Genomic DNA, 22,617 nt, shown 5'->3' on the forward strand with positions numbered 1-22,617 from the left:
CATGAGTGCATCAGGACGATGGCCCCAACCGACTGCGTGCTTAGTGAATACCTCAGGCAGCAGAAAGCAGAGTAAGAAAAGGACCAAGAGGAGGAACCATCATGGAATGAAAGGCCCCTGCACAGTATGTACCACCGGTAGATAGAAGTGGCTGACATCCATAAATCCTACCAGTGGGTGGACAAAGCTGGACTGAAAGACAGCACAGAGGAACTGACCATGGCGGCACAGTAACAAGCTCTAAGTACAAGATCCGTAGAGGCTGGGGTCTACCACACCAGGCAAGACCCAAGATGCAGGCTGCGTAAAGACGAGGTCAAAATAGGACAAACCCCACAGGGTGGGCGAGAATGACCGAGCTAAGATCCTGTGGGACTTCCAGATACAGACAAAAAAACTGGTGATGGCTAACCAACCAAAGATAATAGAAGTGGACAAGCAGAGGAAGTCGGCTGTAGTAATAGATGTAGTGATTCAGAGAAACAGAGGAAGAAGGAACATGAGCTTGAGAAGTACAAAGGGCTAAAAAAAAGGGCTTGAGAATATGTGGAGGGTGAAGGCAAAAGTAGTCCCACTGTCCCACTGTCCCTCTCCCCTTCTGTTTTTCTTTTCCTTCCTCTTCTTTCTCCCTTTCCTATCCCTCACTCATGTCTGTCCCGTCTGTAACATCTGAAAATAAAATATAATAAATAATAAAAACAAAGGTCGATCAAATGGACCAATACGGCAAGGCCATGATGATCCGTTTGGCAAAGTAAATCCATTGGGTATCCTTGTTGGTCTTCAGACAACAATTCTGATGACTAAAGAACCAAATGGGACAGGCAAAAAAACAAACAAAAAAACAAAACAAAAAACCCCCCCAAAAAACAAATGATTTTAAAAACATTAACAAGGACATATGGTACTGAACAAGAGATTAACAATTAGATTTCAGAGTACAAGCAAAAATATGTTATTTCTAAGAAACGATAAACCTTGGGTGCCAACAAGGTCTATTGCTATGAAAAAAAGTTAACATTGAAGCGGTGTTAATCTTCTTTATGACCATGTGGTTGTCGTCATGCTGGATAAAGAAGATACTGAAGTCTGTCTTGTTGCATTACTAATATGTAAACACAAGACTCATATCATCATGTGAGCAAAAAGAACAAAAAAATCAACCTTAAATGTGCCTGATATGACACCTTATTAGAGAGAATAAAACTCTAAACACACAAGGATCTGGCATCCTTTAACTGGCCTGTTCAGTCAGTGGTTGTGCACAATCTTTGGAGCAAGAGGTGAACATGGACAAACTGTCATCTACAGTTTATGTGTTGATTGTAGCACTTTGTGCATTTCCGCACTTTGGCACTGTTTTTCACGCACATGCTTTGAGAAGAGGTGGCATTTCGACAGGTGAGTTTCCTTTGTCTTTGTTTGCAATCTGTCTACTTATTGATTGTTTCTAAAATCAGGAGAATGCCCATGGCACCTTAATCTTGCTCTGTAATGTATGGGAATGACAACTATTGTAGAGACCAAATATGCTGTAACTATGATGGTGGAAAAGTCTGTGTCCCTCCTGTTTTCAGCACGTGTTACAATGTTTAATGTCTTCTTAAGAGTGTGTGTGAACAATCTCATTAAATAAAAGCACTCGAAGTAGTACAAAAATTACGTTTCTTCTAATAAAAGCCACATTTGCATTTTCGAGAGCTCCTTGTCTAAATGGATGTTCTTGTTTTTTTTTTAAATAGCAAAGCCAGGAGTGTGTCCTGTCAGGTACTACATACATGCAGATTGTACCAAATCTTGCTCTAAAGACAGTGACTGCCACGATAATGAGAAGTGCTGCTCCAACGGATGTGGACATGAGTGCATGGCTCCAGTCATAGGTGAGAAATGAACAAAGTAGCTTTGTATTATATCTAAATATGTAGATTTTTTTCTCATTTGCTTTCTGTTCAGCAACCAATTTGGCAACCACAAATCACAGACTTCACACCTCATTTCCTACAGCTGATCACACTTCTTTCTCACTTTACAGCGTCAAGTCCATATTTTCTGACTGACTTTGTTTTCCTTTCAGTGAAGCCAGGATTGTGTCCTCACAGGCTTCCCGCAGCCCTTGGACCATGTGTTGAGTCTTGCTCGACAGACAGTGACTGCCACGATAGTGAGAAGTGCTGCTCCAACGGATGTGGACATGAGTGCATGGTCCCAGATATAGGTGAAAAAACAACAAAGCAGCAAAGACCACCCCAAAGTGAAAATGACCTACAGGATATCTGTTTATTATATCATCTGTATCATGTATATGAAGAATAAATTGTAAATTTGACTTAAAACTACAGTTTAATCATGATGGTACCTCATCACCAGTATGAGGTACAGTAGCCTCCCACTGGGAAACAGAATCAGGGCAAAACAGAGAGCTAAGAACTTGAACTAAAGATCACTAGGGTGAAAAAAAAGTTAAATAATGAGTCGCAGGGTAGAAATGATTATTGAATCAGACGACAGTGCTGAGTACACATCATCTTAAAAAGACAATAAAATGTTTCATATTTGTCACACACTCTTAGATAAGATTTTGGTTCATTTTTTAATCACAAATCACAGACTTCATACCTCATTTCCTACAGCTGATCACACTTCTTTCTGGCTTTACAGCTTCAAGTCCATATTTCCAAATATCTTTATACTGACTTTGTTTTCCTTTCAGTGAAGCCAGGAGTGTGTCCTCTCGGGCATCCCCCAACCTTTGGACCATGTGTAGAATCTTGCTCTAAAGACAGCGACTGCACTGATAAAAAGAAGTGCTGCTCCAATGGATGTGGACATGAATGCATGGCACCTTACATAGGTGAGAAATGAACAAAGTGACTGTTTACAGCATATCTTTTGTATCACATCATATAAAACAGCTCGACATACACTTTATTTAATCCCACACTGGGGAAATTCAAAAGTTACAGCAGTAACTTAGTTACAGTATTTTTATTTTAAGAAATTTTTAAGAAAAAAGAGAAGATAAAAGATGATGAGTTGTGGATCATGTTGTGAAAAGTAGTTCTTCTTTATGACCATGCGGTTGTTTGGATGCTGCAAACAACCACGTGGTCACTGGGGTTCAATGTTGGGCAAGTTACTTTAAAAAGTAATTAATTATAGTTACTAGTTACTTCTTCAAAAAAGTAACTGAGTTAGTAACTGAGTTACAATATTCTAAAAGTAATTAATTACTTGAAAAGTAACTATTGCGTTACTTTAAAAAAACGTTTAACCCTCTGGGGTCCAGGGTATAATTGGCCATTTTTAACTACTTTTGATTTTACCTCGACATTTTACCTTTAAAAACTATTTACTTTGTCTTGTTTGGTATTATTCTTTTTAGCACAACCTCACGTGTCTGAATTTACAGTTATGTTTTTATTTTGACATACTGTATTAACACAACTGATCTAAAATCAGACAAAAACATAAAATCAGAGTAGAAAAGTTATATTTTTTACTGTAACAACCACAAACATGAATCATATCTCATAACTTTAAATGCAAATATAAATTGTCAGTTTTAAAATCCTATGCACAAGTTTTGCAAACAACAAAGTTATTTGCATCCATTTACCTTTTACCTTGATTTTTCAAATAACCATTTCAAACTATTTACAGAACAATCAGCTGTTCTGCATTCAATAAGATGCCACACAAATTATTTGTGCCACTCCAAAAAAATAATTTGTTTGTTTTTTTGCTCATAAGCAGAGAGTGCTTGCTAGCGCTGCCCTTAGACCAGGGGTGTCGAACTCCAGGCCTCGAGGGCCGGTGTCCTGCAGGTTTTAGATCTCACCCTGGGTCATCACACCTGAGTTCATTACCAGGCCTCTGGAGAACTGCAAGACATGTTGAGGAGGTCATTTAGCCATTTAAATCAGCTGTGTTGGATCAAGGACACATCTAAAACCTGCAGGACACCGGCCCCCGAGGCCTGGAGTTCGACACCTGTGCCTTAGACAGTAAACGTGACGAAACTATTGAGGAAAAAACGCCGCGTATATATTGTTTATCATGACTCTGGTTTTACGTGGCCCATCGACACAATTTAAAAACTGGTATATATCACCTTGTTGCTTTGTCTTTAAGTGGTCGTGTGATTGGCTCACCACGACTACTTTATTCTTCCTCAGTCAAACAGCAGCACTCATGCAATTGTTTTGCCCCCTTAGCTCCAGGTGTTGTGCTAGACAGTGATTGTGATTACCGTCCGCGGGAGCGCGCGCAGCTGCTTAAAGCTGTAGCGTCCAGATTACTTACGTAGTCAGCTACTTCCGTGCAATTGATATAAAATGCGGTAAGCTGAACACAGCTTCAACCGTCTGCTTGTTGAAAAATAGTAACGGACCGCGTTTTCTTGTTAGTAACTGTAACGGCGTTGTAACGATAGGAATAGTAATTAGTTAGATTACTCGTTACTAAAAAAAGTAACGCCGTTACTAACACCGTTACTTGTAACGCTGTTATTCCCATCACTGCTGGGGTTTAATAGCCTCATGGGATATTTTGCAGAGGGAAAGTGTAACACTCTCTGGTTAAAGTTCTTTGTCTTTAATGTTTTCTTATTTTTTTCAGTGAAGCCGGGAGTGTGTCCTCTCAGACTGTTGGATGACAGAAGGTGTGCTGAATCTTGCTCTAATGATAGTGACTGCCCCGATAATGAGAAGTGCTGCTTCAGTGGATGTGGTCATCAGTGCATGGCGCCTTACACGGGTGAGATATGAACAATGATAAGTAGCTAACACTCCCTAAACACTTTTTAAGTGGTTAAAGGCATTTTGTAGCAAATCATATTCTCTATTTTGGTGTATCTGTAAAGTCCCCCGAGCGGTGGTCACTTGAGGCCTCCACATGTGTGCCAAGTAGTACTATCATGATGGTCAGGGTGAGGGTGAGCTCTGCTGATTAGAAATCCCTTTTTTCTTTCGTTAACGTTATTAAGACTTTCTGTTTCTGATGATAATCATGTCTCTTACAAAGAAAAAGTGGTCTGTTTGCATTATTTTCTTGTTTTCTTATTTACATCATGCAATCTTACCTTAGTGTAAAAACACTGTATTCAAGAAACAGTGTTTCACAATGAGTAGTATATCTGTTCCACTTCTAATAAAAGAGTTATAGAATGATGCATTGTGTGTTGTTTCTTTATGTAAAACAATATAAATTGCCCCTCACCTGTTGATTTGCTACACATTTGTAATAGGCCTCTGATTTCAAAAGTCTGTGAGGTTCAACAGATCAAATGCAAACGTTTATGATGCTTAAATATTTGTATTTAACATTCAAAATGTAACTAAAATCAGTGCAAAATAAATTTTTGGTAAAGGGCTAAAAAACACACACAGATACAAAAAAAACAGAACCAAAAATAAGATAAAAGTCTGATAGAAACACTGAAACATGTTCTCCACCTGGTGGTGAGGACAATAGGTCATGCATTCAGGCCATGCCCTGTATGCACACTCGCCACACCAGACTCCATTGCTGCCAAGCATGCTGAAGAATGTTTAATGTCTACTGAAAAACATTTTAGACAAGCCTGTGAAATATTGGAAGAAGAATATTCTGTGGTAAGATGAGCCCAAAACAGAAATTTCTGTAGACCATAATACACACCATGGAGTTCAAAAAGCACTGCATTTCACCCCAAACAGTTTGGAGTTGGGAACATCCTAGTGTGGGGCTGTTTTTCATGCTTCCTATAACTAAAGGAAGGATGAATAGAAAAATGTAATGACACATTCTTGATTTTAAGAAAATCTGCTGTCATCTATCAGTAGACGATTTGCCTAAAATCCCACCTGAGCAATGCATGTGACTAGTTTCTCCACACAGGAGGCGTCTTGAAGCTATCATCACCAAGAAAGGCGTTTGCATGAAGTATTAAATACATTTCCAGCAAGGATGCTCCCCTGTGTCATTTCTCATTATTACATGTAATTTATGGACATATATGGGTTGATGTCTTTGCATGTGTGAATTGGATGGGTTGTTGACGACATCGGGTGAGAATTTCATGTCAATAACACCTTTAGAAATGAGCCTTGTTACATGCTCAATTATCCAGGTAAAGAAATCCCCAAAATTTGATTTTATTCATCTGGACGTAACGTTTTCAGTGGGAGAAGCAAATCTACTTGTAAACAGTATGTTTACATAGTGACTGAAAGTTTCTCATTTCAGTCACTCGAAGTCAAGAAGTCAATTGGTTGAATGACGTAACATTTCTCCGACTGAGAATGATACTGTTCATTCTGTCTAGATGAATAAAACCAACTTTTGGGGGCTATTTATTTAGAAAATTGATGACACATTGTCACAAACGGCAGCAAGACTGCCCCCGTGCTCACTTGGTTGGCATCCACCAGGATTGTAAATGCACTATCAAAATATGGAGCTGCTAAAACAGGAGGGAAGCACAACAAAGGCTTTACATTGTCAAACGCTAGCTGACATTGTTGAGATGAAATTATTTCAAGTGCCTTAATTCTATGCTTTATATGAACTAAAATGCCATATAACCATATAGTGTAGTATTAAGTGGACACGGCCCTGAAATAAAGGCATTAGACTACATGTCCTTGGGGCGTAGAATGCTGTAGACTCTCACCTACGCTTGCCTGGGAAAAAGTAGATAACAGGGGACCATCTTCTAGGGGAAAGTTACTGAGACACTGTTGTTTAGACCTGCATATGGCCAATAAAGCATTCATTCATTCATTAATCACTGAAATGCTGCCAGAGCATTTCTTAAACCAAATGGTATGACTTTATGAGAATAAGGAACTAAAGGGGTGGTGAAAGGTGATATTTCCTGTTCCCGTGCCTACAATGGCACCTGCCAATAACCTTTAAGCAAATCAAATTTACTTGAAAATGTGGCCGATCCAACCTGGTCAATACAGTCATCCATTCGTGGGAACAGAAAAGAGTTTGTTACAGAATTGACTTTTAAATCTATACAAAATGTTTTATCTGGCTTTGGCACCAGGATAGATGGAAAAGCAATGTCATTTCAGAGCATAAAAGAAACTTCAGCACCCATTTGTTTAAGCTTTTCCAGTGACCTGCGATAGAATCACTTCTTAACTGGCTGTACATCTCCAACATCAATATCATGTTCAACCCAGTCAGTGCAAAATGGTACATCACCAAACAAACAGGTATACTTTAACCACTAAGAAACAGACAAAACAGGGTGCACAATGTCCTTAACACTCTGACTAGAATTTTGGTCACTTATATGATACAGTTTGAGTTTGTTTATAAGACAAAGCTGAACTGACTTTGTCCAACAAACCAATTTGAGCCTGAAAAATAATGCATGAAAGGCAATTCTGTTCATGTATTAATCACCAGGAGATGTGGCATGTCCATTTGACAGCTGGTACTTTTTTCACTTTTACTTGAGTGAAGAAGCTTAATCGGTACTTCAACTTTTACTAGAGTAGTTTTTTTTAGTAGTTTTTTTTTAACAATAGCATCTGTAATTCTACTTAAGTACAGAATATCTGTACTTTTGCCAACTCTGGTCATGAGATGGTAAGGACTACAGATGAATTTAAAAATAAAAAAAAGAAAGAAAGAAGGAGCACAGGAAAATAGTGAAGTGCCAGGGGTTGAAGGAACAACTGAGCAGATGTGGATGTCACTTATATGATACAGTTTGAGTTTGTTAATAAGACAAAGCTGAACTGACTTTGTCCATTTTGATGTTGAAACTAAATAGTTCAGATCAGAAAGCTTCTCTGACCATATGAAGGTCTGTATATCAGGCCTGAAGTGGAGATCCCACAATTGGAGACGGCACCACAACTTGATCCCCAGGATTAAACTGACGATGTTTTGTGCCACAATCATTCACACTCTTCATTCCAGTCTGTGCCTTTTGCCATAAAACCAACTACAAACAATTGGCGTCTAAATCCATTCACAATGACAGCCAAGGTTTTAAGTGGTTCTGAATCAACCCCATTATCCTTTAATGCAGCCAAGGGTCCATGTGCACTATGTCTGAACACAAGCTCATTAGGGCTCAAGCCTGTGCTCTCCTGGACTGCCTGTGTGTGTAATGTTTATGAGAACTCCTTACTGAAACTGGATGTAAATATTTGACTCTGTTTCTCATCTTAATATAATACCTCTCATAATGCATTCTTGAATGATTTTTTCATCGTTTAAGGTGAACAAAACCGATTGCTTGGTAGACCTGTCTTAAATTGTTTCACCACAGAAGACTGTTCCTTTTCTCAAATACAGGTTATCAGCTTAAAGCATTAATTTTTGTCAAAAGCATTAGTTAAAAAATGTACAATCGCTAAAGAAGATAAGTTTTAATAAATGATAAAAAAATATATATATATACACATCTTGCTACTTGGTCCTTTGATCTTAAGAATTTAAAAATATCGTCAATTTCTAATGCATTTTGGCCAAAATCATCCAACATGTAAACACATAGTGCAATAAATTGTAAAGAGAACTGTTAGTAACAGTTTCTTATGCTTTTTAAGGTGAGGATTAAGGATCCTTTTTACTGCGCTGTGTTGTATTGTCCTCCCTGACTAATAACAGTTTGTTATGAGTCTTTCCTTTTAAGTCAACGTTTGCGCCCGTTTTTAAACTTTCATCCCTGGATAAATGCCAGTACTCGCTGTTTAAAGTGTTCTTTGAAAAGTTGATCTCTTGTGGAGATCAACTCGTTTACACATCCATCTCCATCCTTTAAAGGAACTTTTGTTTTGTTTTTGTCAGGGCTCTGTGTGCGGGCAGGCGGAGGTGAGGATCCAAATGCAGGACTCGGAGGCTGAATACAACTCAAAAACCTCAGCTTTCTTGCTGGCAGAAAACAAAACGCGAACTGAACAATGAATACTGAGAACAGAAACACACAGGCACAATCTGAGAGTACAACACGACACTGAGCAAAGGCAAACACAGGGCTAATATACACAGGGGAGTAATCAGGGAATGGGAAACAGGAGAGAGACACAGCTGGGAGAGGTTAGGGCTAACGAGACAGGGGAGCGAAGCTGGACACACTGACATAAGACATAATCTTTCAAAATAAAACAGGAACCAATAAACAAAGACGCAGACTAAGAAACATGGACTTCACACGGGCAGAATTAAACCTAACCCAGAATAAGCTGGAACATACTAAATATCATCATCATCATCACCTGACAATAGATCAAGACAATAACCAAAAATACAAAATCAAACCAAAACATGAGAACTCAAAATGCTGGGTCAGAACTGACGCAGAACCATGACAGTTTTTTTCAACATTTCAGTAATACATGTGAGGGACGCCTATTTTTTTTAAAACCTGGCTTCAAAGAGCAGAGGTAATCCTGAGGTATTTATTCAGCAACCTTACATTATGTACTCCTTCTTAACCAGCTGTATCAATTCTTTCAAATTAGGCTGTAAAAGCCTTCTTGTTGTTTGTTTATCGTTGTTGTACTCCAGCTTTTTACCTGTTTGGTTACCTGAGTTGTCAGTGTTAGCTGACTGGATGAAAGCATCCTTCTGTTCTCACAAAATTTGACCTGCACCTTTGCTCAAAAATGTGTTTCACTCTATCTGACTCTGTGTGCTCAATATAATCAAGGATCCACTAGAATCTGCTTGTTTTAAGAATCTTATATATCCACTCACTTAAAAAGAACAAAAAACAAACAAACAAAAAACCATTTAGCTAACCTTAAACATTACCATTTACTTTTAAGAGTTTAGAAAAGGTTACAGCTGTGCAGCGTACAGCTGTTTTACACAAATACAGCGTTTGTGAAAATGAGCTCATTTCAGTGAAACAGCTCTTCTCAGTGAAGTTATGAGAGACAGTGTTCTGCTTTTCTGACGATGGACCTGACCTCTGCCTTTTATACTAGTGAACACCACATTACTTAAAGTATTATTTATAAGTGTTCATTTGTCTCATCATAAGTACATTTACTTGTTTTTGTTAGGAATGTTTCCCCACTTTTGATCACTTTGGACTATTTCTTATGCCATAAAAGAACTGCTTAAACACTCAAACCTTACATGTAGTACAAACATATTGTGTTTTGGGCTGGTACTGTACATCCTGACAGAGTACAGTAGATTATGTGTTCTGGCACCACCTTATCACAATCAGGGGACCGAATCAGATAGTCTGGCCGTCCAGTCTCCCAGCAGAGTGATCTGAAATCTAATACAGACTAAACTGTGTATCACCTCATGCTCATGCAGAAGGAAAATACAGTTGTGCAGACTCATATTATCTCACTAAGTTGTCCCTATCACGTCTCTCATGGTGAATGGACCTCACGCAGTGATGTTTCTGATGTCTCATAGAAACAGACGAATCATCAACAACAGATAGAAGAAGAAAAGTTTGTGCAAGAAATGAAAGAAAAAAAAACCTTAAAACGCATTGATGGTAATGTGATCAAATATAGTGCATTAATTTGTTATCCTAAAAAAACAGCAAAATCACTTAGACTATTAGAGACTGAATGGAATTCTAGTAAGAGGTGAACAAAAACAAGGGATATCTATACAACCCTGAGAAAGAACAAGGAGAAAAAACAACAATAAAAAGACGATAAAGAACACTTTACAGCTAAGGATAATTTTGTTATATGAATGTCATAGTGAGTTGACTCCTCCTTATCTAAAGGCACATTCTGGTCCTATCTGAACCACAGGAACAGAAAAAATAAAAATAAAATAAACAAGGATACAAAGCACATAAAGAAACAAAAGATATTGTGATTGTGTTGTCCAGTTCTCTTTCTAAGAACTTTTAAAAATCTTGGTTACCAACAAGGTTCAGCAGTATAAAAATAAAGTTAACATTGGGATAAAGTGGTGTTAATTTCTCTATGACTATGTGGTTGTTGTCATGCTGGATAATAAAGATAATGAAAACTGCCTAGTGGTTTGACTAAGATGTAAACACAAAATTTGTATCATCATTTGAGCAACAAGGAACATAAAAAAACTAAATGTGTGTGATATGAAACCTTATCAGACAGAATATAAGACCACAAGCACAGTGATCCATCATCCTTTAACTGGCTGCTCAGTCAGTGGTTGCGGACAGTCTTTTTTTTAAAAAAAAAAAGAGGTGAACATGGACAAAAGCTCGTCTACAGTTTGTATATTGATTGTAGCACTTTGTGCATTGGTGCACTTTGGCACGGCTTTTTCTAAGGTGGAACCTAAACCTGACGTTTTAATAAGTGAGTTTCTTTTGAGTATTGTTTCTTTCTGAAATGTGCATGTTTGTCACCTCAGCTGTCACCTGATTTACCACAGCTGATCCATATCCTTTTTTGCCTCACTGCCTCGGGCTACTGTGGCTCAAGAGTTGGCAGTTTGTCCTGTGATCTGATGGTTGCCGGTTCAAGCCCCAGCTCGGACAGTCTTGGTCGTTGTGTACTTGGGCAAGACACTTCACCTGTTGCCTACTGGTGGTGGTCAGAGTGCCCGGTGGTGCCAGTGTCCAGCGGCCTCAAGACATTTTGATTCATTTGCTGCAGGGTTCAATAAGATTTTTCAGAGGGACAACCTAACGCACACTCTGGTTAGAGTTCTTGGTCACTTTTGATTTCTCATTTCTTTCAGCAAAGCCAGGAGTGTGTGCCATCGCAAACGACTGGACTTTGATAGGGTGATAATTTGCATGAATTTTGCTCTAATAAGCAAGATGCATAACTGAAGATGAGTTACTGCCTCAGCATGTTCAGTTAAATCTCTGACTGAAGTGCATGTTTGGTTCTGTTTTATTAAAACAGCCAAAACTGGCAATCACACAGCATCAGAACTCTTATCTCATTTACCACTTTACCACAGCTGATCTATGTCCTTTTCTGCTTTGTGCCTCCTCCCAAACCAGAATGTCCACCGCATCTTAATCTTGCTCTGTCACGTAAGGGGTTGTAATGACTGTCCTAGAGACCACACATGCTGCGTCTATAATGGTGATGAATCTGCGTCCTCCTGTTTCAGTACGTCTCACAATGTTTGATTTCTCTTAAGAGGCTGTGTATTTAATTAAATCTTTTAAAATATAAGAAGTATTTAAAATAACATTTAGGCTACATTTACTGACTCTCTAGTTGAGTCTTTGTTTGTATAATTTATTTTTCTATCAGCAAGCCAGGAGAAAGTCGGCCGACTGACTGTTGACTGTGCATTTATTATATCTGCTCTGGAGAGTGCATGGCTCCTGTCGGAGGTGAGAGATAAACAAAGTAGCAAAGATCACTCCAAAGTGAAAATTATCTGCAAGATATTTCATTTATTATATCATCTACAATAGAAAGAAGAGAAAAAGAATGATTGCAAAGGATGTCTCTACCTGACTTATTTAATTGAACTATAAAAAAAACATTTACTTGCAACTTCATGAAACTTGAGAGGTCAAGAGGTCAGTTTTAAATATGTACGTTGTATATACATACATATATGTGTGTGTGTGTGTGTGTGTGTGTGTGTGTGTGTGTGTGTGTGTGTGTGTGTGTGTGTGTGTGTGTGTACGCACATAGGACAAAAAGTATGAGATGGAGGTCCAGCACTGTGACAATCAGAGCAAAACAGAAAGACACGAATTTGAAGTCAGATAGGGTGAAAAAGAAAATTAAATCTTGAGTCAATAGACAGAAATGTCATTGAGACGACAGGGAAAGAGGATGAGTGAAAAGACGGCTGGAGCTAATTAAGCGTTTAAAGACATATTTGCAATTAACTTGAAGATATTTTTACAAGCAAGTTTATTTTGCCTCAGACATGTTCAGTTTATAATCTGCTGCTTACTGTTTATTACTAAAATGTGCATGTTTGGTTTGTTTTATTAAACAGCCAAACTGGCAATCACACAGCATCAGAACTCTTATCTCATTTACCACTTTACCACAGCTGATCTATGTCCTTTTCTGCTTTAGTGCCTCCTCCCAAACCAGAATGTCCACCGCATCTTAATCTTGCTCTGTCACGTAAGGGGTGTAATGACTGTCCTAGAGACCACACATGCTGCGTCTATAATGGTTATGAAGTCTGCGTCCCTCCTGTTCTCAGTACGTCTCACAATGTTTGATTTCTTCTTAAGAGGCTGTGTATTTAATTAAATCTTTTTAAAATATAAGAAGTAGTTTAAAAATAACATTTAGGCTACATTTACTGCACTCTCTAGTTGGAGTTCTTTGTTTGTACTAATTTATTTTTCCTATCAGCAAAGCCAGGAGAATGTCCTCGCACGCACCTGACTGTTGGACTGTGTGGTGAACCTTGCTCTAATGACAGTGACTGTCGCGGTAATGAGAAGTGCTGCTCTACCAAATGTGGACATGATTGCATGGCACCATACATAGGTGAGAGATGAGCAAAGTATTCTTGCACACTTAACCCATGTGGGTTAAGACCCAAACGGGTCCCTTTTTTTACGAGGGTCACACATGGGTTAATGAATCAAACTGAGAAAAAAACTGAAAAAATAAATAATTTGATATACATTGCATGGCACATACTTGGGAGATTGCGTTGACACTTCCCATGTGGGGACCCAAGGGAGGGTACCTGGTTAAGAATCCGAGGAAAAAATAAAGTTGATATACATTTGCTTGGGACTGCGTGGAACTTGAGAGGGCAAGAGGTGGTTATTTCCCAGGAAATTGTGTTCACATGATGTTTGTTGTTTCACTGCAACACCCTCATGGTCATTAATTCATTTGAGGGTTTAGTAATCTAATGAGATCATATCTAGAGGGAGAGTTTTTCTTTAATGTTTTCTTATTCTTTTCAGTGAAACCAGGAGTGTGTCCTCACAGACGCTTCGATAACATAATGTGTGGTGAATTTTGCTCTAATGATAGTGACTGCCCCGATAATGAGAAGTGCTGCCTTCAGTGGATGTGGTCATCAGTGCATGGCACCTTACACGGGTGAGATATGAACAAAGTACCAAACACTCCCTAAACACTTTTCAAGTGGTTTAAGGAATTGTGTAACTAAGCCTATTCTTGACTTTGGTGTGTCTGTAAAGACTGGGATCTGTACCTTGTCTGAGGCCTCCATGTGTGTGCCGAGTACTACTATCGTGATGGTCAGGGTCCAGGACATCAGACGTGCTGCAGGACAACCTGTGATTACACCTGCAGTGAGCTCTGCTGCCAATCTATAAAAAAACATCATTAAACTTACTGTGACCATCTCTGCAAATGAATCCAAAGTGCGATAAGCACTTCCTGTTTCTGATGATAATCATGTCTCTCTGATTTTTTTCAAACTGACATATTTGTCTTACAAATAAAAAACGGTGTGTTGGCATTTTATTCTTGTTCTCTTATTTACAACATGCGAGCTTACTTCAGTGTGAAAATATTGAAGAAACAGTGTTTCACTATGAATAGTATATCTGTTCCATTTCTAATTACATAGTTATAGCATGATGCCTCGTGTGTTTCTTCTTTAAATATATACCAATAAAAATTGCCCCTCACCTGTTGAAATGTAGCAAGAACGGAAAGTGCTTATTGTCAGAACACAAAATTATCCAGATGGATTATCAAATCATTCTGTTTCTCACTTGTGTCTCAAACTGGATTTTAAAAGCATTCATTCTTTCACAAATCTTTGTAAAAGCAGACTGCATGACTAGGTGCTTAATTTTATGCACCTGCAATAACTGGACTGAAAACCCCTTAATTCAGAAAGAAAGTGTGGCCCCATACTTTCATCAACATAGTGTACCTGCTTGAAAGTGCTTAAAATTGACACGTCACTAATGTAATGAGTCAACAAATCAAATGCAACACTTTATGACACTCAAGTAATTGTATTTACCTTAAAAAGTGTAACTAAAATTAGTGCAAAAAATGGTAAAGGGCTTCCCCTTTTATCTACAATCACTAGAATCACTTGGAAAACAAGTGATTTCCTGCTTTGAAATGTAAGAAAAAGTTCCCTCTAAGCCTGAAGGGAAAAAGAAGAAATACACACATGTAAAGGAAGCTCTTAAAACATGTGATTATCCTAATTGGGCTTTCATCAAGTAAGCAAAGATGCACAGAAAAGAAGATCAGAGACCAACTAGGGAGGATAAGAAAGACAAACGCAACAACATTGTCATCCACTATGTAACCGTTTTATCAGAAAAACTCAGGAGAGTCTTCTCCAAGCACGACATCACAGTTTACTTCAGACCCAGCAACACACTCAGACAAAAACTGGTTCATCCCAAACACAAAACTCCTAAACACAATCTTAACAATGTAGTATATGCTGTACAGTGTAGTGAGAAATGCCTAGACCTCTACATTGGAGAGACCAAACAGCCACTTCATAAACGCATGTCACAACATAGAAGAGCCACCTCAAGACTCAGCTGTCCATCTACATCTAAAGGACAAAGGCCACTCCTTCGAGGACACCAGTGTTCACATTTGGGACAGAGAAGAAAGATGGTTTGAAAGAGGCGTGAAAGAAGCCATTTATGTCCACTGTGAGCGACCATCTTTGAACAGAGGCGGTGGTTTACGACACCAACTGTCAGACGCCAATACAGTTTTAAGATCACCTCCCAGACGCCTTAACACCCACTCACCTGATGAGAGGTGTAACATCTTCAAGCAACTTAAAGAAGTCCAGACGCTTTTCTTTCCAAGCTCCTTAGCCATATTGTGAAAAATGCAAAACAAATTGAGGTAGACTAAGTATATTAGTTAAAGACTGATATTCCGCTATTTAGCGCAAGATAAACAAGTTAGTTTGCTGTAATGTCACAGGTTTAAAGCCATAGTTCGGTTATATCAACTAGATATAGTTGATATGTGTGACCCCCCTTTTGTGAGTGTGGACGTTTCCTCTCGTTGCTCTTTAAATGCTTTGCTTCTTTTATTGTTTTTTATCGATTTTTATGCTTATTTTTTCCCTTTTTTCCATATGAGCTTACCTGCGATAGCTTCTGGACACTTATAGATCATTAGGACTAAAGCGTTCTTAACAGAAACAGCAACATTTTTATAGTTACCGTATCTTCAGCGCTCCGTGTGTCTGTGGCCTACACACAGCTAAAGCCTGATTACAGCGTCTGGTCACCGAACAGCCTCAATAGCCTGGAAAGGTGCTAACCGCTAGGCTAACTAGCAACAAGATGCCTTCCCTCTACACAGATGACTACCACAGCCTCCTGCAGAAGATTGCAGTACTGGAGACAAAAATTCATCGCTTAGAAGTAAACGTGGAGGTAAATGGGCTGTGTGGAGATGAAACAACCTTGCTTTTGATTCAAAACAATGGCGATGAGCAAGCTAGTACACAGCTAAGGAGCACAGATAACATGACCAAGAAAGTAGACTCTGTGCATTATAAAAAATCCTCAAGCAATAATCCCCCCTTGGACTGTCTTGGTGCAAAACCAAGACATAAATCATGTCTCCTGGAAGGGGGAGGACGTATCACAGGCAGGGCACAGCGAGCTGAAATCTCTGAAACCGACTGGCCTTCACTTCCTACGAGACAGAAGCTCTTCTACCCCTGTATACGGGAGGAAACAGGACTGGACAACCGTGAATAGGAAGGTTAACAACAAACCTCCAAAACAACTGAATGTGAAACTGCAGAACAGATTTGCTCCACTATCAAAGGACCCTGGATCTATATCGGACAACCATCCATCTAAAAGTAGCGAAGTAAGGTCTGAAAATCTGTTGAAAAGTAAAAGGCCACAGGGAAAGCTAAAGGCTAGGCCTGAAACTCTGATTGTGGGTGACTCTGCCGTAAAGGATGTACAAAGGATGTGCGGTAAGAACACTAAAGTCCTCTGCTTTCCTAAGGATATGGTCAACAACCTGAAGGAGAGAATTCTTCAAATTGCAGATGAATATCCAACTGTGACAAACATTGTTCTGCATACAGGGTCAAACGATGTGTCCAAACAACAGACGGAGGTTCTGAAACCGGACTTTACTGGATTATTAAATACAGTAAACTCTCTGAATGCAGCTGTATTCATCAGTGGACCTTGTCAGGTTTATATTGTTGATTGTCATTTATGCTTAGAGTTGTATAATCAATGTCATGTTGGTAGAGGTTTGATCCTTAATAGTCTGTGGAGACTCTGTGTGCCTCCCAGATCACTCTGGCATGCAAACACAACTTAAGGTCAGGAGAGAGGTTATATCTGCTTTGTTACGTCCCCACAGGAAAGCCAGGCGAAGAGGGTGGGGGACAGTAACAGTTGGATCCGGGTTGAAATGAAAAGAACGCCAGGCAGAGGTAGTTACCACAAAATATATCTTTATCATAATCAATTAATTCAAAAGAACTTTGCCTACTCGTGTCTTGCTTTTGCTGTGTAGTAAATTGTCTTGAACGTTCCAGCGAATAGGTTTAAGCTACAAACCTATCAGACCTGTACCGCTCGTCAGAGGAGGAGACGAGCGATTCGGCAGGTTGTTTGCACTGAATAAATGGCTTATATCAGCATGTACTGACCACTCAGTGCATTTTATCAACAATTTTAATATTTTTTGGGAATGCAGGCATCTGTTTAAAGCAAATGGATTTAATTTTAACAAGTCAGGGGTGAAACTGTTCACCTCCAACTTGTTTTATTCCATACGTCATCCATCTGTGCTTGGTGCCAAGGCTGAGATAAACAAGGAGTTATCTCATAAAGAGGAACAAACAGTACTCCAAGAACAGACAAAGCCCAGCAGAAACCTTGAGGAGGAGCCTCATCTGCCCCCACCTGGGATGAGCTTCAGAAAGGAGAGACATCAGAGGGGTCCCTATTTGCCTCCAACTCTCTCAACAACACCAACAACCAGGACCAGGGACCATGACCTTCCCTAGTCCCCCAAACCCCTGACAGGCCATCAGCCTCCTCCTGCTCCCTTTCGACCTCCTCGCCACACCTGAAATTCACTGAGGAGATGATGGAGCGGGTCAATGCTGGGCTCAGATCTACCCCCCAGCCCAATCCCTTTTTGTCCCCCATGAACCCCCCACCAGAGCAACCAAAGGTTCGCCATCGAGCCCCGCCTTCAACAGAGCAATCGAAGTTACATTGCCCAGCCTCGCAAATATGGCACAGCCTTTTTTAATGATCTCAGTGAACTGCTGTCTGTGATCTGTGTTGACTGTGTAATTATTGTTGGGGATTTTAACATCCATGTGGACAACCCTCAGGACAAAGGGACTAAAGACCTGAGTAACATTCTGGGCAACTTTGGGCTGACTCAGCATGTAACAGAGGCCACACATAATAGAGGACACACTCTTGACCTACTGATCTCCAAGGGCCTGAGCATTTCGAAGGTTACTGTGTCTGATGTGGGCCTGTCTGATCATTACTGTGTTTTCTTTGAAAGTAAAATTTCAGCCCACACAAATATATCAACAACAGTAATCACAAAACGGTGTATAACTGAATACAGTAGTGAGATATTTAACCATGTCTTCCCCTTAACACCTGGCCTGTCCAGAGGTTCAGTCAATGAGCTCGTCAATAGCTTCAATGCTAAAATGTTAAATGTAATGGACACTATTGCTCCCATTAAGGTGAAGGTTATCTCTGGAAGGAAAAAGTCTCCCTGGAGAAACTCCACACTGGTGAAAAATGAAAAAAGAGATTGTAGGAAAGCTGAGCACAGATGGAGAAAAACAAACCTCCAGGTTCATCCATCCATCCATTCGCTTCTGCTTATCCTCCTCCAGGTTCATTCCAGTTATAATTGTGAAGTTTCTCTTTATAGATGTCAATCTATAAAGAGAAACTTCGCAATTATAATTTACAACTGAGGAGTGCAAGGAGGTCCTACTTCTCTGACATCATCACCAAAAACAGTCATAATGCTCGGGTCTTTTTTTCTACAGTTGACAGGCTAACAAACCCTCCTGTGTCAGTGACAGCTGAACTTCATTTGACATGGCCTGCAATGACTTCGCCAAATTCTTCACAGACAAAATCCAAAAGATTAGACAAGCAATTGGTACATCAACAGCATATTCAGGATATGTACCGTGTCCACCGAAAAACTGTTTAAACACCATGAAACAGTTTCACCCTATTAACAGCAAAGACCTGGAGGACATCTTAGGTCAACTGAACTCCTCTTGCTGTTTAGATGTCCTGCCAACACGTTTTTTCAAAAAGGTCTCAAAGACTTTGGAGTCAGACCTGTTACAGATCGTCAACTTTTCTTTAATATCAGGTGTGTTTCCAGAACCACTAAAAACTGCTGTAATTAAACCTATACTGAAAAAGGACAATCTTGACAAGACACAAATGAACAACTACAGGCCGATCTCAAATCTCCCGTTTTTAAGTAAGATCATTGAAAAAGCAGTTTCTCAGCAGCTCAGTTACTTCTTAAAACAGAATAACTGCTATGATGCCTTCGAGTCAGGTTTTAGACAGAACCACAGCACTGAAACCGCTCTGACCAAAGTGTTTAATGACATATGTCTGAATACAGACAGTGGAAAAATGTCAGTCTTAGTTTTACTGGATCTCAGTGCAGCATTTGATACAGTTGACCACAACATATTACTCAAACGACTGGAGAACTGGGCAGGTCTTTCAGGAACTGTACTAAACTGGTTCAAAACATACTTAGAAAACAGGAAATACTTTGTATCAATAGGTAACTTCACATCTGAGCAGACAAGCATCACATGTGGAGTTCCCCAAGGTTCCATCTTGGGACCCCCTCTGTTTAACATTTACATGCTCCCACTGGCACAGATTATAAAGAACAACAAAATAAACTATCATAGCTATGCAGATGACACAAAAATATATATCACAATGTCACCAGGAGACCAAGGCCCTGTACAGGCTCTTGGTAAATGCATTGAGGAAATTAATGACTGGTTGTGCCACAATTTTCTCCAGCTAAACAAAAACAGAACTGAAGTAATAGTCTTTGGTGCCAAAGAAAAACGATTACAGATCACCAGAGAACTTCAATCTATACACCTAAAAACCACAAACCAGGCGAGAAATTTGGGTGTAGTGATGGATGCAGACCTAAACTTAGAAAAACACATTAAGACAATAACAAAATCAGCTTACTACCCCTTCAAGAATATTTCAAGGATAAAAGATCTGATGTCTCAACAGGACCTACCTGTCCGTCAGAGGATAGACTTTAAAGTTCTGATGCTGGTCTATAAAGCTCTGAATGGTTTAGGACCAAAATACATCAGTGACCTCCTGACCCAGTATGAACCTTCCAGATCCCTCAGGTCATCTGGATCCGTTTTTTTATCAGTTCCCAGAGTCAGAACCAGACACGGAGAAGCTGCATTCAGCTTTTATGCTCCTTATATCTGGAACAAACTCCCAGAAAGCCTCAGATCAGCTGAAACACTCATTTTGTTTAAATCCAGGTTGAAGACTCACCTATTCTCAGCTGCGTTTGAATAAAGCACCAAATCCACACTTTTAAGCTTAAATTTCAAAACTTATATTTTAACTACTGATTTTATCTATTGTTCTGATTTTATCTACTGTTTTTTTAAATCAATTTTAAATCATGCTTTTGTTGTTTTTGTTTTTTAATGTCTCTGTAAAGCACTTTGAATTACCTTGTTGTTGAATTGTGCTATATAAATAAACTTGCCTTGCCTTGCCTTGCCTAGAGGTGAATCTGAAGTTAAGTTGATGATGCTGAGATTTATTCACCAAATTGCACCTTCATACCAACTTTATAGTGTCTAATATAAAGACAGCAGTCTAGAGGATTGAAATCAGCCAGGACAACTCATGAAACATCTGTTAAATTAAGGTGTGTAAATCCACAAAGAGGAGTGAACCTCAGTAGGCCAGCTGATTATAGCCCGTACACTAAGAAAATTAACTGGAGCTCTCAATAGAAGTTATTGTGAACTGAGCCACTACAACTGATTCCTCCACCTACTGAATCCCAGTTTAACCTCTTCCCTACTCATTTTCCTGTTTACAGGTAAAGGCACCCTCTACGTGGTAGCCAAAAGAAAATAGAGCTATTTTTTTCTTCTTTGCTAATGTCTTACTTTACTGATTCAAGCTGAGTGCATTCTTTAGAATTAAAATACAGACTAACATAAAGTTTGTATTCCCATAAAATAATATTATTTCATCATTACATTAATGTAGAGCAAGGTTCTGTTGGCATGCCATAAAAATGGGTGGTAGAAAGGTTCTTCAAAGAGCTACTTTTACTTTCTTGTTTTGAGTGCATTTCACAGCTGGTACTTTTTCACTTTTACTTGAGTGAAGAAGCTGAATCAGTACTTCAACTTTTACTGGAGTATTTTTTAACAATAGTATCTGTAATTCTACTTCAGTACAGGATGTCTGTACTTTTGCCAACTCTGGTCATGAGATGGTAAGGACTACAGATTAATTTTGTTAAAAAAGAAAGAAAGAGGGAGCACAGGAAAATAGTGAAGAGCCAAGGGGCTGAAGGAACAACTGAGCAGATGTGGAAAGAATAAAGAAAGAGCAGGACACAGCACAGCAAGCAAAGCCACATGAATGGTCCTGTCCACTGTAAACGAGACAAACTGATCCCTGATCTGAATGCACTCTAGATCATTTTTTTCTTGTGCCATGACTGAAAATTATGTATGTTTTTTTTCCTGTCAAATATCTGGATTGTTTCAAACAGGTGTTAGTTCACATGGGATAAGTGAAGACTTTTTAAAAAAAATTCCCATATGGTTGTCAGAAAGGTGTTTATGGCTTTTAAGCAGCTTTGATGCTTTGAGCTGGTTCTAGGCCCAGCCATGAGTTGCCCATACCACTTGGTCTGATCCATTTTGAAACACGTAGCAACCTATAATAATGGATTGGATTTATATAGCGCTTTTCAAGGCACCCAAAGCGCTTTACAATACCACTATTCATTCACTCTCACATTCACACACTGGTGAAGGCAAGCTACAGTTGTAGCCACAGCTGCCCTGGGGCAGGCTGACAAAAGCGGGGCTGCCATATCGCGCCATCGGCCCCTCTGGCCATCACCAGTAGGCGGCAGGTGAAGTGTCTTGCCCAAGGACACAACGACCGAGACTGCCTGAGCCGGGGCTCGAACCAGCAACCTTCCAGTTACAAGACGAACTGCCAACTCTTTGAGCCACGATCGCCAATTATGTGAATATTTTGTTATTCACATAATTATCATATGGAGCAGTTGGAGAAATGCTGGGTTTCCCAGCAAAGGGAATAAGGAGGCCCTGGACGGAACGCCCACAGCCAACTGAGGACGTGTTCAGGGCCTGCTGATGCCACAGCATACAAGGCCAAAAATTTAAAGAGACTACTTTTTGTTTTTATGTTTTCGAAATTTTTTCTGAATCATTTGTGATATTTATCTTGAAAGGTGCTATATAAATACAATTTTACTGACTTACTTAATGTATTCATTTTGTCTCATGATGGCTTTTCATTAGAGCTATTTCCTTACTTCTAATTAGTTTGGAATACTTTTTACAATTGATCTACAAATGCAATAAAAACATGTTGGGTGTTACATCACGAGACAGCAGTAAATTTTGTGTGCTGGCACCATTTTATCAGAGTCAGGGGACCCA

General features: G+C 39.4%; 1 protein-coding gene across 1 annotated transcript; it reads left to right on the plus strand.

Moving 5' to 3' along the window:
• The first annotated feature begins 1,173 nt into the window (after positions 1-1,173).
• Positions 1,174-14,366, plus strand: LOC113013382 (waprin-Phi1-like). Its single transcript, XM_026154242.1, has 6 exons — positions 1,174-1,401; positions 1,743-1,880; positions 2,075-2,215; positions 2,711-2,851; positions 4,618-4,755; positions 14,078-14,366. Exons 1-6 carry the CDS (start codon positions 1,290-1,292, stop codon positions 14,098-14,100), a joined length of 693 nt encoding a protein of 230 aa, XP_026010027.1. The 5' UTR covers positions 1,174-1,289; the 3' UTR covers positions 14,101-14,366.
• The last annotated feature ends 8,251 nt before the right edge of the window (positions 14,367-22,617 follow it).

The sequence above is a fragment of the Astatotilapia calliptera genome, chromosome 20, assembly GCF_900246225.1.
Source record: "Astatotilapia calliptera chromosome 20, fAstCal1.2, whole genome shotgun sequence".
NCBI lineage: Eukaryota > Metazoa > Chordata > Actinopteri > Cichliformes > Cichlidae > Astatotilapia > Astatotilapia calliptera.

What these genes read in the sequence shown, in the direction of transcription:
- LOC113013382 (XM_026154242.1), top strand. Translation starts at nt 1,290, where the DNA reads ATGGACAAACTGTCATCTACAGTTTATGTGTTGATTGTAGCACTTTGT. An exon ending in ATGCATGGCACCTTACATAG is followed by an intron (nt 2,852 to 4,617) that starts GTGAGAAATGAA and finishes TATTTTTTTCAG; the next exon opens with TGAAGCCGGGAGTGTGTCCT. An exon ending in GTGCATGGCGCCTTACACGG is followed by an intron (nt 4,756 to 14,077) that starts GTGAGATATGAA and finishes GTGTCTGTAAAG; the next exon opens with ACTGGGATCTGTACCTTGTC.